Source organism: Rhinolophus ferrumequinum, chromosome 22 (genome assembly GCF_004115265.2).
Source record: "Rhinolophus ferrumequinum isolate MPI-CBG mRhiFer1 chromosome 22, mRhiFer1_v1.p, whole genome shotgun sequence".
NCBI lineage: Eukaryota > Metazoa > Chordata > Mammalia > Chiroptera > Rhinolophidae > Rhinolophus > Rhinolophus ferrumequinum.
Window position 1 is genome coordinate 49,929,869 of NC_046305.1, and position 13,614 is coordinate 49,943,482.

The 13,614-nt window shown below is 41.4% G+C and overlaps 1 protein-coding gene across 1 annotated transcript in view; it reads left to right on the forward strand.

The window, feature by feature from the left end:
• The first annotated feature begins 7,633 nt into the window (after positions 1-7,633).
• Positions 7,634-13,614, forward strand: part of LOC117014433 (Golgi pH regulator) — a 33,210-nt gene continuing 27,229 nt past the window's right edge. The window contains exon 1 of the mRNA XM_033092315.1: positions 7,634-7,870. Coding sequence (XP_032948206.1) covers positions 7,829-7,870 — 42 coding nt within the window. The 5' untranslated portion in view covers positions 7,634-7,828. The remainder of the gene's footprint in view (positions 7,871-13,614) is intronic.

Consider the following 13,614-nt stretch of genomic DNA (forward strand, 5'->3'; position numbering starts at 1 on the left):
GAGCAAGTGATCTAAGACATCAAGGCTGAAGTTTCAATGTTTTTTTATGACCTAACCTTGGAAGTCGCATACCATCACTTCCACCATATCTTATTGGTCACTATCCCCCAGTCTATTCCAACTACTGGGGACAGAATAAATTAGAAAGGAGCAAGATTTGAGGTAATGACATCAATTTTGGCTCCTTTTTCTTTCTTTCTTTTTTTTAATGGTTTAATTGCACATATGATACATGTTGTAATCTGCTCCAAATGCATCTTGGAAGTAGGCAGGATTTGAACAACAAACGATAACGCAATTTCCAGATTGCTGTTTGATTGCCACTATAAGGAAAGCCCTCAGCCCAGGATAATATCTGGTCATGACTCCATTGGCCAGAACAGAGTTTTGAGTCTCTTTGGGCGGGCGGGGAGGACAGGCAGGGGGAATTCCTCTAGCTTCTGTACTCAGCTTTCCTGAAAACTGTTCAGTCTTTCTAACTCATCCAAGTTTTCCAGTTGCATTTTTCTGTCTTTCTCATTTGCTACAGCTATCAACTCTACACTGGCTAGATCTGTAGATGGAAGAAAGAACGAGGCACCTCCAGAACTGAGTTAGACTAATAAAACCAACAGAAAATGGATGAGATAAAATAATTGTAAGTAAGCTGAACCAACAGAATATAATGTAACCCCCCCCCCAAAAAAATCCTCAATCACATCTTTAAAACAAATATAATGACAAGGAGTGTTCTTATGGCCTTACAACAAACACGGATATCTCTAATGACTCCCAGATCAGAACCTCAACTTTCACCAATTTTTTTCATGATTGTATTACAGCGAAGCAATAATTTCTAGGACAACTCTATATCCTTCTTAAATTATAGGCTGATTGCCTTCCCTTTAAATATTTTTTAGGTACTGACTTGTCTAGTAGTCAAAGACACTTCTTGACTTTTTAAAAATCCTGTTGACCTAATTACTGTGTCTAGTGTGGTCCTACATATACACTGGGATTGAGACCCTCCTCTTTACAGATAAGTAACAGACAAGGAAAATAACAACAAAGAGACAGCTGACAACCTGTCTTTTTGTTTCAGGGACCTTGGAAGAAAACAAACAGTGAGCACCAAAAGTAAAAGAATAGCATAATTTCCAAAGATATTTACCTAAGAAAGTAAAAGTAAGCTTTGAATCTATTTTGTGCTCGCAAAAAATTTTTAAAGAAAACATGGACTCTATAAAACAAGAGATGAAATATAAGACAATAAGATAATAGACCGAGATGGGAAAGGAGCTGGCAGAGTTAGCAAACAGTGCCACAGCAGAATTAAGAGGAATGAAAGAGCAGACTTAGCAACACAGAAAGTCCAATCAGTTTTGTAAAGAATAAACATCAGAAATTCTCCCAGAATGCCAAGAGGAAAAAAACAGACGAGAATTATCAGAGAGGAGATCACAGATATGGAAAAGAGCAATAGAAACCCACTACATAGCTGTTGGTACTCCTCAGGGAAAATCAGGGCAAGTGAACCATAAGCATCAAAGATACAACAGGAGGAGACTTCTGCGCTGATCAAAGACCTGAAACAGCAAATTGGAAGGAATTTACCATGTACAGGGGAGAAGGGGGAAGGGGGAACATCTAGATAAATTTTTAGTTGCAAGTATAAAGACATGATTCTACAATTTTAGAAATATAAGAAACCCACGGCTTGTGTACTGCTAACGAACAGTTATGTTTTCACGTTCTTGTCCAGTTGTGAACGTAGAGTAGGAGGTGCTGCTTCCTGGGAAGAGAATGGCTGTTTCAATGTTAAGTCCTGGAAAGTGCAAGATTCTAGGATGAGAAAAAGAGGAGTTGGAAAGTGAGTCTTAAATAGGAAAAAGGGAATTTCTTTCTCTGTCTGAGCCCCATTCTCTTCAGCCCGGAATCCAAAGTGTCCCAGTGTGCTCAATATGTTTCCAAAAGATAAGGAAACGATGGCCTCTGCCATATGGAAGCAAGTCAAGGACTAAGTTAGGGAGTACATGAGTTAGTACCTGCCAAGACTGTAGAACAGAACCTGGCATGGGAAACACTTGGTGAGTATTAGCTCTCGTCACCATCACAAATATTATTCTATGTGATATAATTACTATCATTTAGCATGGTGTTATTAGTGAACGAGACACATTAGACTCAGCTGGGATATGGACATTTAAGGGGAGGGTTTGTGCACATGGTCTGGAGGGGTCGGGGGGGGGCCACTATTGGTCATGGGGATTGTAACAGCTCTAATGGAAAAGAAAAGCTAGGGTGAGGACAAGAAACCCAAAATCACAGCTCTTAATTCCAGCCATCCCTCCCCACGTGGAGTTAGTCCCTCCGGTTCCAAGTTGGATGAACAAGATGTTTATTAAGTTACCTACGAAGGATGAAAATATATTATAATAAAATAATACTGTGGTGAAGATTTTGGCTTGATACTTCTCCAAAACATATTAAATTTCAGAAAAGAATAGAACATCTGTAGAATGGTAAGTATGAAAAGTTTCAGCCAAGAACTCCACAATAAGCCAAATTTCATTTATGAGTGAAGGTAAGTGAATGGCATTCTCAATTATGCAAAAACTCAAAATACCCACAAATTCTTTCTTTAAAGAGAAATGTATGTCATGATCCACTCAAGTCAAAAGAGAATTTTTAAAAAGAGTTCAAGAAGGCAAAGTATGAAAAAGGCTGGTGATGAATACTGACGATATTAAGCAGAAAATGAATTAAACATACTATAGGTAAGTATAGTTACAATCAGAATACAAATATCATAAATAATTCTCCACACATAGTAAATTTTTTAAATTAAGGCTTAAAACTCCAGATTATACCAACATAAACTTGGGAACCGTGTGAGGAAGAGGAAAGGAAGGGAGAAGAAGAAATATGAGGAAGTAGAAAGCCACGATATTCTTCACTTACAAAGATATTATTTAGTCTCTATGTGAGTAGTTGGAAAAATATAGGATTGCATGTGTTATTTTAAAATAAAAACGTAGGCCTCCCAAAGTACTAGGGGGAAAAATTAAGAAACATGCAGTTGATATAACAAAAAAGGGAGGTGAGATTAAAACCACACACACAAAATAAGAAGGAAGAATCACCAAACCAAACCATAATATTTATTTTTCTTGATATAAAATATAGTATGCAACAAAGCCATAACATGAAAGATTTTGCACTGAAAAATAAAGCATTGGACTATATGAAGCCCCCAGAAATACAAGGAGATATGGACAGAAAAATAATAGTGAGAGAATTTAATAAGCCTCCTTCAGATCTTGACAAATAAATAAAACACAAAAATATGGAGGACCTGAAGATAATGTATAAGTCTAACTTAATGACCATGTACTGGAATGTTAAATAAACCATTTCCTGTCACACACATGGTGACTGCCCCTTGCCCAGGGAAACTTCGAAGGCTCGGTAAGTGTTTCTTACGGGCCAAAATCTTCACCACAATATTATTATAAAAAACAAACAAACAAACAAGAAAAAAGCGGACTGGTGAAATAAATCATGGTATAATCATATGATGGATATTACTGAGTCAATGAAAATGTTGTAAAATCCTCGGCCTAAGAAAATGCTCATGATACATTTCTAAGTGAAACAGTATATAGCAAAACATTCTGCTTGTTGTATCCATTTTGGGCAAAAATGAAAAAGTACATGTGCCTGGGTATGGGTGTGTAACTGAGTAGCCAAGAATAAGAATGAATATTCCAGACTTCAGAAATATGCCTGCATTGAGCTCCTTTGTGATCATCTGACCAAAGTCAGGTGGTAAATCACACCCAGTGATAAAAGGGAGGGCTTCTGGAAAATGAGGAAATGTTCCCACCATTAGTTATCCTAAGGGGTTAGTCCTGGAGCACTAAGGAGTGGGGAGATATGGAAAGCCTTTAGCACTGCCCAGGCCCAAAGGGCAGGAGACCCAAATTTAAATGTGGAGAAGTTCAGAACAGTTCTTATGGAAGACCATGAACATCTATTACTTTTCATTATGAATTTTAATTTACATATTCAATTTTAAATTTCCTCTCTCTCTATCCTTCCCTTTAATTCACACATTAGATGGATCAAATTAATTCTGCATGAGAATTATATTAGTAGGGAATCCGCAAATGAGTTCTAATAAATAAATAAAAATTTAAAATTATGTATTTTAAATAATGCCTCTTTCCAAATTTGGGAGACATACAGTTATCAGCCTTTTCAGTTCAATTTGAATAATTGGTAGCCAAAAGTTTTAAATATACATTTAAACTGATTAATAATGAAGGAAAACTGTGAATGTAAATTCGTAATAATAATGGGTAAGAATTATTGCAAACTTACTACAAAGCACTTATTTTTCTAAGGGTTTTAAGTGTAGTCCTTATTTAATCCTCATAATAATCTTATGCGCTAAGCTGCTATTATGATCCCTATTTTTTTAGATGAGGAAAATAAGGTAGAGAGAGTGAAGTAACTTGCACAGGGGCACACAATTATTTAATGCTTCTTCCTTCTTCAGGAATACGGCCTCAACAACAACCAAGCACTTGATTCAGTGTTAATTCTAACTCATCTGAACCTCTCAAGAGCCTGGACAGGACATCCTGAGAGCATACCCCGTCAGGGCCAAGGTCAACATATCCAAAATAAGACTGTATAAAAGTGGAAAGAACTAATTAGATTCAAGGAAGTAAGGGGAATTTTTTGAACCAAAACACAGGTGGTTGTTTGGCTGTGCTCAGGCTGTGGAGTTAGCATGCCTAGAGGAAAAAAAAAAAAAAGAAAAGCACAGCTAGCATCACTCTGGCCCTCAGCCCCTTTCTCCAGGCAAATCAGAGTTGACCTTTACCCACTGTGAAGGTCCTGATTTGTTCTAAGACACCTTTGATTCTCACAGCCAGTCCTCCAGCCTTGTTAGCGTCTATAAGAACCTCCTGGAAAGCTGTTAAAAATTCCGGAAGCCACCCTCAGAAATCCACTGGTCTGTCTGCCTTAAGGCCCATAAATCTACATTTTAAATGAGCTTCCCAGGCAGTGAGAGCACCATACATTGAGAAAACAGCCCCTATACACTTTCTAGATGTCCGTGCAGAAGCTGTGCATGGGACCATTGGGAAGTGAGTGCTTTCTCTCTGAAAATTTGGGGCTTCCCGGCCAGCTTACCTTGGTGGCTTACTTGGGTATACGGTGGGGTCCAAGTTCTCAGTGAACCTATCATAACAAGGAAAGCTACCCGACAGGATGGCTGTGTGTGGAGGGAAGCAGCTGGAGTAGGACGCCATGGAATTGTCATATATCTCAATGTCATATATCAAAAAAGATCCCAAACTTACAACAACTGCATATGAATCTACTACTATATCACAATAAAAAGTTTAAAAAGAAAATTTCTAACAGAAGTTATTTAGCCACTGGCACGGGCGGGTGCTGTATACGTGCATGGAAAAGGGGTGCTAGGGTGTTTCACAGGGTCCCAGTGTTAGTGTCAACTCCTGGACTCAGCCTTTTGTATAAATTTGGCGGAAGAGGGAAATATAGCTAGCTGTCAGGATGTGGATGGTGCCGGAAGATGAGAGAAGATAGGAGGTATAAACACTGTAGTTGCTATGGAAAAGGATACAGTGAACTGATGTGAATAAACACTGGTCCAAGGGACATAGATTGGTCATGTTGTCAGTAGACTCTTTAATGGCAGATCTGTCTGGCTGTCAATTTCTAGATCAATGGTAAGCAATGGCCAGTAATCATGAACATGAAATTTTTTGGATAGCACCCTTGGAAAATGGGTCACAAACTGGGGGCTCAGTCAGAGCCCAGGTGTCTTGACAGTCCACGGAGGTAGCAGCAGCAGATCTCACTGTTGAACAGGATAGCAGCTGGAGTGGACTGGGAGCATAGTACCAGGGTAGGGAGGGGAGGGCAAGCTATTTTGGGAAAGAGACTTGCTCCGAGAGGAGCGTTGATTAGCTATTCATCTAGTGTGAAGGTTTCTAGAGACGTTCTGCAATCAAAAGCAGGGGGTAGTAGTTCGTTGGGTCACCCAGGCCTGTCCTTGGCCTGGACACAGGCGTTGCAGTAGGGAGAATCCTGAATAGTGTCATTCAAAGCTTTGCACAGGGCTGAGGCTAGCAGGATTGCATGCCTTTCTCTGCTACGCCAGGTTCACTGAGACTCTGATCCCCACCACACACCCCAGTAAGTCACCAAGGTAAGCTGTTTGCCTCCATAAGCTCTCCCAGCATTTTGCACTACGATCGCATGGCCTTGAATCTGGTAGGGATTCTAACTCGTCATGTGTAGGTAAATGCCTACACAGTACCATCTATGAGGCATCTACCTGCTTCCCTGACAAATGTAGCCAGGGACACAAAGTTCTTTGGTTTAAGACTCTCCGAGAGTAGGGCTGCCTCCACTGCTCCCTGGCCTTCTGCATCAGGGAGGGAATGGACATCTGATAGGTAGTTTGGCTGCTTAGTATAGCAGAGTTCAATGCTAAGAAAGATAGACACCTTCCCTTGTGTGTAATACATTTGTGAGTCTGTTACTCAGATTGCCGTAGTCTAAGCACTCGGGTCCTAGATGCCAGGTCCACCCAAGGCTGTACTTAGATATTGACAGCAGCTTTGACTGCAGCCACTCCCACACCGGGTGACTGCCCTCAGCTGCAGGCAGCTTCCAGGACTATGAGACTCCAGGGGCTACAAGTGTACCTAGAGCCCAAGTGGGAACCGGGAAGTCCCAGAGCAGTGAATTAAGCCTTCACGAAATGAGTATTGAATGGATAAAGTAGTAATTAAGTATATATGAGCAACTCCAAGTGTGTGTGTGTGTGTGTGGGGGGTAGTTCCTAAAATAACTCTTCAGAGTCTGAAAGAATTATTCCTTGTTTTGAATTAAATCAAACTTCATTTAACTTCAGTCTTTTGTCCTACAACTGTCTCTTGGGGCCATACCAATTCTACATATTCTTCCACATGAAGAGAGCTATCACGTTTCTGAGTCTTCGTTCTTCAGTTCCTTTCTTGGACCCTCATCTGGTGGCTCGCCTCTGAGTGTGCTCCAATACATCTATGTGCCACTTAACAGTGTGGTACAAAGAATGCAGTACTCCAGATGTGGTCTCATGGATACCAAGTATGAAATTATCACTCCCTTGTTATAGATGGTGCGCTTTTTTTTTGTTCTTATCACATCAGAAATTTACTTAGTTAGCTGTATTTGTTAAAATCTCACCTGCTCTGCCACTCTTCCCTCACCTGTAGCTGTTCAGTTGTTTGTGGAACCCAGTATAAATTTTAACATTCAAAACGCAATGCCCGACTTAGGGTCTAACTCATTATAATAATCATTATTAACTTCATCTTATTAGCTATGACCAATATGACCATTACAAAATGGAATTACCACTTAAAACAAGGTGTTAGCTGAGGCCCCACCTCCTTCAGCCACAGAAATGTAAATACTACCTTCCGTGACATTTGCTTTTGGATTTTCATCCCGCCCCTTTCGGCCAGACCGCCTCTAACTAAGCCCCGCCCCCAGAATGACAACTCCCTGGCCCCGCCCCGGGGGACTCCGCTCCCTGGCGCCTCGCCTCCGCCCATTCCTAGCCGCCGGAGGCGGGAAGCACTGGATGTGGCCGCTGATTGGGTGGCTGGGACGCAGCTTGATGGCGTCGGGCTGGCGAACAGCGATCCTGGTGGTGGCCCCCGGGCGAAGGCCGTGGGTGTGATGGGGCCGGAGTCTGGAGGGTGCTGTGGCCTTGGGGAGTGGAAAGTCGAGGCACGCGCTCTTTCTACATTTCGCCATGAGTTTCCTGATAGACTCCAGCATCATGATTACCTCCCAGGTGAGCCACTGCCTCCCGCCGCAGGACTCCTTAGGGTCACTTTCCCAAATCGTCTCGGGGCCTCCCTGGCAGCCTGCGGCCTGCACCTGCCTCATCCGTGCCCGGGCTCCGGGAGGGCGTGAGATTTGCTGAGTCCGATTCCCTCCGCCCTCGTCCGGAGGCGTTCTGTGGCCGTCGGCGCCCCGACCCAGCCTCCATCTTCCCACTACCCTTCACCCTCTGCTTTCCCGTCCATTCTTGGAAGGGATCAGGTGGCCTCAACACTCAGAGCTGGTGCCGCGAGAAGGGAGAGGTCCCCAAAGCGCCCCTAATCTCTAGACTGAGCTGCTGACCCACGGATCGGGGAAGAGTGTGGTTCCGGGCGTGGAGTGCGCCTCGGGCCAATCGGGGCTGGCTCCTGGGGACACGTGGGCACTTTGCTGGTTGTCAGATGCTGCATCCGGGTGCGGAGGAATTTGCCACCATCACTTAGATCTTTAGGTTTCGATTGTGCACTGACACCTCATTCTTTATCCTCTGTTTGCTGCCCATATGTTTCGGATCTTTTTCTGACCCTGCTTTCTTCCGGATTAGCCACGTTCATTCATTCGCACAGTCAACGAACTTTTAGCGATCGTTATATAAAGCTCTGAGGGTACAAACATAAATAAGACACTGACTCTCCCAGCTCTATAGAAGCTTCTCTGGGGAGCTTCTTGCTTTTACCACGTCATTCCTTGAGTTACTCTATGTTCTTCATAGCCTACTTAAATATTTATCACAACTCTGATACCATTTATGTATTTGTATATGAATTTATTCTTTGAGATGCTGAGACGTTCATAGCTGTATCCCCCCTCCAAGTGCAAACATTCGATAAATATATGTTGGCCAACTGTTAATATTTGTAGAAGCTCAGACTATCTAATTATTGATCTTTCCCCTCTCATTCTTCCAGTAATTTATTTTTTCCGAATTGTTCTTGTTTTCAAGTGGCAAACGACAGAAACAGTTTAGTTTGGGGATTTAAAGTGAATTAAATCTTTGTTTTTTGATCCAGGTTTCATTTGCTTCATTCTAATGCTTCTGTCTTTGGAGGAGAAGTTTGTCCTTGTCTCTTAAAAAAACTTTTGTTGCAACATTTTAGAAAGTATGAAACAAGGAACACCCTAACACAATAAGTTTTTATTTTTAAATTTACCATCCTTTATATAGTTTTCATAATTATTGTTTTTATCAGCTGCATAATATTCAAATGTATTGATGTACAAAAAGCTGGACATGTAATTTTCTTTTCAAACTTTCTAAGGGCTTCCAGTTGCCCTGGGTGACAACTCAGGGTTATTTTTAGCCCTAGTACCAACTCAAAGAAAATGACAGTATTTAAGTAGCATTTTTTTCACTCAGAATCAAAATAAGAATGTCAGTGAGGAAATTGGCATTGAATTGTAGCCTCTAAGATTTTCAATACGGACGTAATTGATAAGTTGAACCGTGAAAATGGCTTTCTGATCTTTTATGCCATATAATAATACTTTAACTTTCACATGGAATATCAAATTTAATTCTCAAACCTGCTCTGTACAAATGAGGAACTAAGAGCTCCTTTGCATGGAGTATTCTTGGTAGATATTTATGTGGCTACTTCATCATTTAGGTGTTAGTAAAAATGTTACTTCAGAAAGCCTTTACCTGACTCCCCACCCCCAAAGTAGCCTCCATTCCAGCCACCTTCTGTCTCGTTTCTCTGTTTTAATTTCTTTTTAGCATCTATCACTATTGTTTATTTGTGTGTTTGTCAGCTGTAAACGCCCTGAGGTCCAGGATAGCCTCCTTCTTGTTCTCTAGCATCTAGATGAGTTGCTGGCACATAGTAGAGGCCTACTAAATATTTACTTATTAAAAAGCACCTGTCTAGAGAGGCGTGGTTACCTTAGAAACACCTGCCCCTCACTGTTTTGTATGAACTGAAAGATTTATTTAAAATGAAATCTGAAATTAGAGGTCATATACTGGAGCTGGTCAACTTCAAGTAACATCTTGGTGTAGAGATCGTTCACCATGCCCCGGGATAAAGTTCAAATCCTTAAAATAGTTTATAGGGTGTCTTATGATGAGACCCCAGCTCTGACTTCTCCACCCTTGACTCTCGCTATTTCTCACTTCCCTTTGTACTTTAGCCTTACAAAGGGCGCCTTACTTTTAGCCTTCTTCTGCTTCCTTAATCTGGCCAGGCTCTCATGCCTTCAGATTTCCACACAGTCTGTTGTCACTTTTTGGACCTTTTTCCCATACTCCTCCACTTCTGTCTCCTGGCTAACTCCTTCCTATTGAGCCTTCAGCTTTCAGCACGAACACCCACGAAGCGTCTCCTAGCCTGGACTGGGTATCCCTGTACCTGCTTCCATAGTTCACTTTGCCCACTTTCCTTATACAATTCGATCACATTGTTTTGTAATTACTTATCTAACTCTCCCATAGATTATAAACTCCTTCAGAGCGGTATCCATGCCCTCATTCACCATTCTAGCTCTAGGACCTGGCACATAGTAGGCACTAATAGATATTGTTAAATGAATAAAGGGTAATTAAATGATCTGAGAAAGGGGCCTTTTTCAGTCAGTTCTTTCATACCTGCCCTGCCAATGGCTGTCTCTTTTTTTTTTTTTTTATCTGTAGCTAATTTTTAATGTAGGAGTCATTTTTTGTAAAAGCAGCTGTTATCTAACTCATGTTTTGAACCTTCTATATAGTCATAAGACTTATCAGTTCCAAAGTACACTCTAAGTCCCAAGGTCAAGACTGTACAATTTTTTAAATATTAATTCTCTTTTTGAATAAGAAGCTATGCACCTTCTATTTCATTTGCAAAGCTATTTGAGAGTGCTTATCCCTTCTACATGCTTTTTAGATCCTCTATAATCTTGCCAGAATCTATATTTATCTTGGAATTATTAAAGGATTCTCCAGTTAACTTTTTTCAAGTTGTATTAAAGTCTTTTGTTGTTGTTTTTTAAAGCTTTCTTATCGTTGTGAAAGGAGCCCACTGTTAAGTATTAAAGGTATAGATCTCTCTTTTTCTTCCATTTCCCATCCCCTCATGTAGAATATCATTTTCGCTTGTTTTTCTTGTTTAAAGTTCCATTTCAGGATGGTCTTTAATATGTATGTTATTTTCTTTCTTATCATCTCCATCATACACACCACTCCCAGTTCTAAATGCTTGACTTCTCCAGTTTCAGTCATGACTTCATCAGTCATATAAAGGTGGCCTCTAAACTCTGAATTTAAATGTCTCCACTGGTGATGATGATTTATAATAACCGAAGGGTGTCCTAGGTAGTCGAGGGATACTTTCTCCCATCTGTTCGCCCCTTTCCTTTTCTCCTCGGTCTGGATTTATGCATACAAGCTACTTTTACCCTCTTGTTTCTTTACCCACATATAAAAGTCCACACTTAAATCCCTGCTATAGTTTGTCTACTACTGGTTCAGGGGCCTGAAGGCTGCCGTAGAAAATTCCACACCTGCAGATTGAGGACTCCCTGAGTTTATGGGCAACTTCAGCTCACTGAATCATTTTTATTTTTCTTGGCTTTAATTATCTGCTTGTTCCATTCCCCTCATAATTTCTCTGAGTCTTTGTCACTCTCTTCGGAGCCCTTTTTTTTATCCTTACCTTTTACTCTTAATAGATAACTTTGACTCCTACTATATCAGCAAAAGTGAGACCAAAGGCGTGACTTTCTGCTTCCTGGTCTCACTCTGAGTTGTCACCTATGTCCACAGCCATTCCTAACTCCTTTCCTCCCATGTCAGAAAATGAGGTGCCCCCTACTCCTGTTTGAGGCCGTCCTCTTCACCTTGCCTTTGATCTTGGAGCAGCTTATTGTGAAGTGGTCAAAAGCACAAGCTTTAGAGTCAGTCACACCATTCCCGCTTCTGACACTTACTATAAATGGATTAACTTCTGTAAGCCTCAGCTTTCTCTGATATGAGGCCCGTCAAACCTTCTTGGCTTTTTCTGGTTTAATGAGATGACAGCGCTAAGCGTTTGGAGTTCCTGGAGTATAGTAAATGGTCAGTAAAGGGTAGCTAGTCCTAATAATAAATTAATATCATAACTCACCCTCTGTGTTCCACCAGTTCCTTCTCCTGTTGGTTTATCCCCTTACTCTACTGCTTTCTTCCTCTTGGCCTATATATACACTGTTCCTTCACCTCGTATTCTTCTCTAGGCTACTTACTACCTAAAGTTTTCTGTCTCTGTCGCCTCCTCTCCTTCTCCGCTCTCCCTGCGATAATTTGTGCTTATGATCTCCACTGCCTTACACCCCACCATTGGCTCCCGGCCTGCTAGTCTGGTTCCTGCCTCCATCTCACTATTCAAACTGTTTTCCTTAAGGTCAGCCTTGAACTCCAAGTTACCAAATCCTCTGAACAGATTGCAGTCCTGGTTTTGTTGTCCCTCTCTGCTTCATTTAACACTCCTTTAAACTCGATTCCCTTGGTTGCAGGATACCACACTCTCCTTGTTCCATTATTTCTCTGACAGTCCTTCTCTTTCTCCTTCCTGGTCTCTTCTTCCCATTCCTACCCTCTAGTGTTTTCTTCTTGGCATATTGTTCTCCTCACTCTCCATACTATTCCTGGGTGATTGAAGGTTCTTTGGGGGTTTCAGCTCTTACGTGTATCTCCGTCCTGCCTTCCTAATCTGTCTTCTGTGTTGACCTGGATGGCCCTCAGACACGTAGCATTTCTGAAAGTGAATGCGTCGTCTTCCCAACACCCACCGCCATTCCCAAACTTTTTCTTCCCCCTATATTCTTTATATAAATTTGGTGGCCTCACTCTTCATCCTTTATTCCAAAGTCGTCATCTTTTATTTCCCCCTTGCGGATTTTACCTTTTAAATACTCAAATCTGTTGCCTTCTCCAACTACCAGGGTCTTAATTCAGGCCTTTGTCATTCCTCACCTGGACTACTGCGGCAATCTCCTATAATATTTCTCTTTCTCCAGTGTTGTTTCCTTCCAATGGAGCTTACGCATAACCACCATAGCGCTCCATAAAAAGCAAACCTGGCCACTTCTTCTCCCTCCTCATCACCCAACACTAACCCAAGCGCCTTAGGGCGGTCTTCAGGGCTCCCTGTCATTCGTCCTCTGATCCCCGCTTAGCCTCAGTCTTAACCCCTTCCTTCTCTGAATTTTATCTTCCAGCAGCACCGAAGCGTGTGTAGTTCCCAGTATATGCCATGGTATTTCTTTTTATTAGTTTCAGGTGTACAAAATAACATAGTGATTAGACATTTATATGCCATGCTGTTTCATACCTCTGTGCCTTACTCATGCTCTTTGCTATCTGGGAAGAAAACCCTGTCTTCCAATCTCCCATCATCTGTCTTTTACCTGCCTGATCCTTTTTCATCCTTCAACAGTGTTTTGGGTTTTTTGTTTATTTGATTGTTTGTTTGTTTGTTTGGAAGCCTTTGACTGTGGGGTGAAAACCTTAGAACCTCTTGCTGGAAAATGCATATAATCCCAAAATGTACACGTGATACCAAGTTTTACACCCAAATTAAAACCTCTCTCAGCAAAGGTATTCTCCAGAAAAATCTGTCCTAACCCACTACGCTATTGTGTCTAAAGAATGTGGCTGAAAATATGAGTTTGGTGGGTAGGAGGAACACAGCAGGAACCTCTGCTAAACTGTGCTCTAGCTTCAACACTTGCTCCTGAAGTCAGGAGGAAGGCATAAAAGAA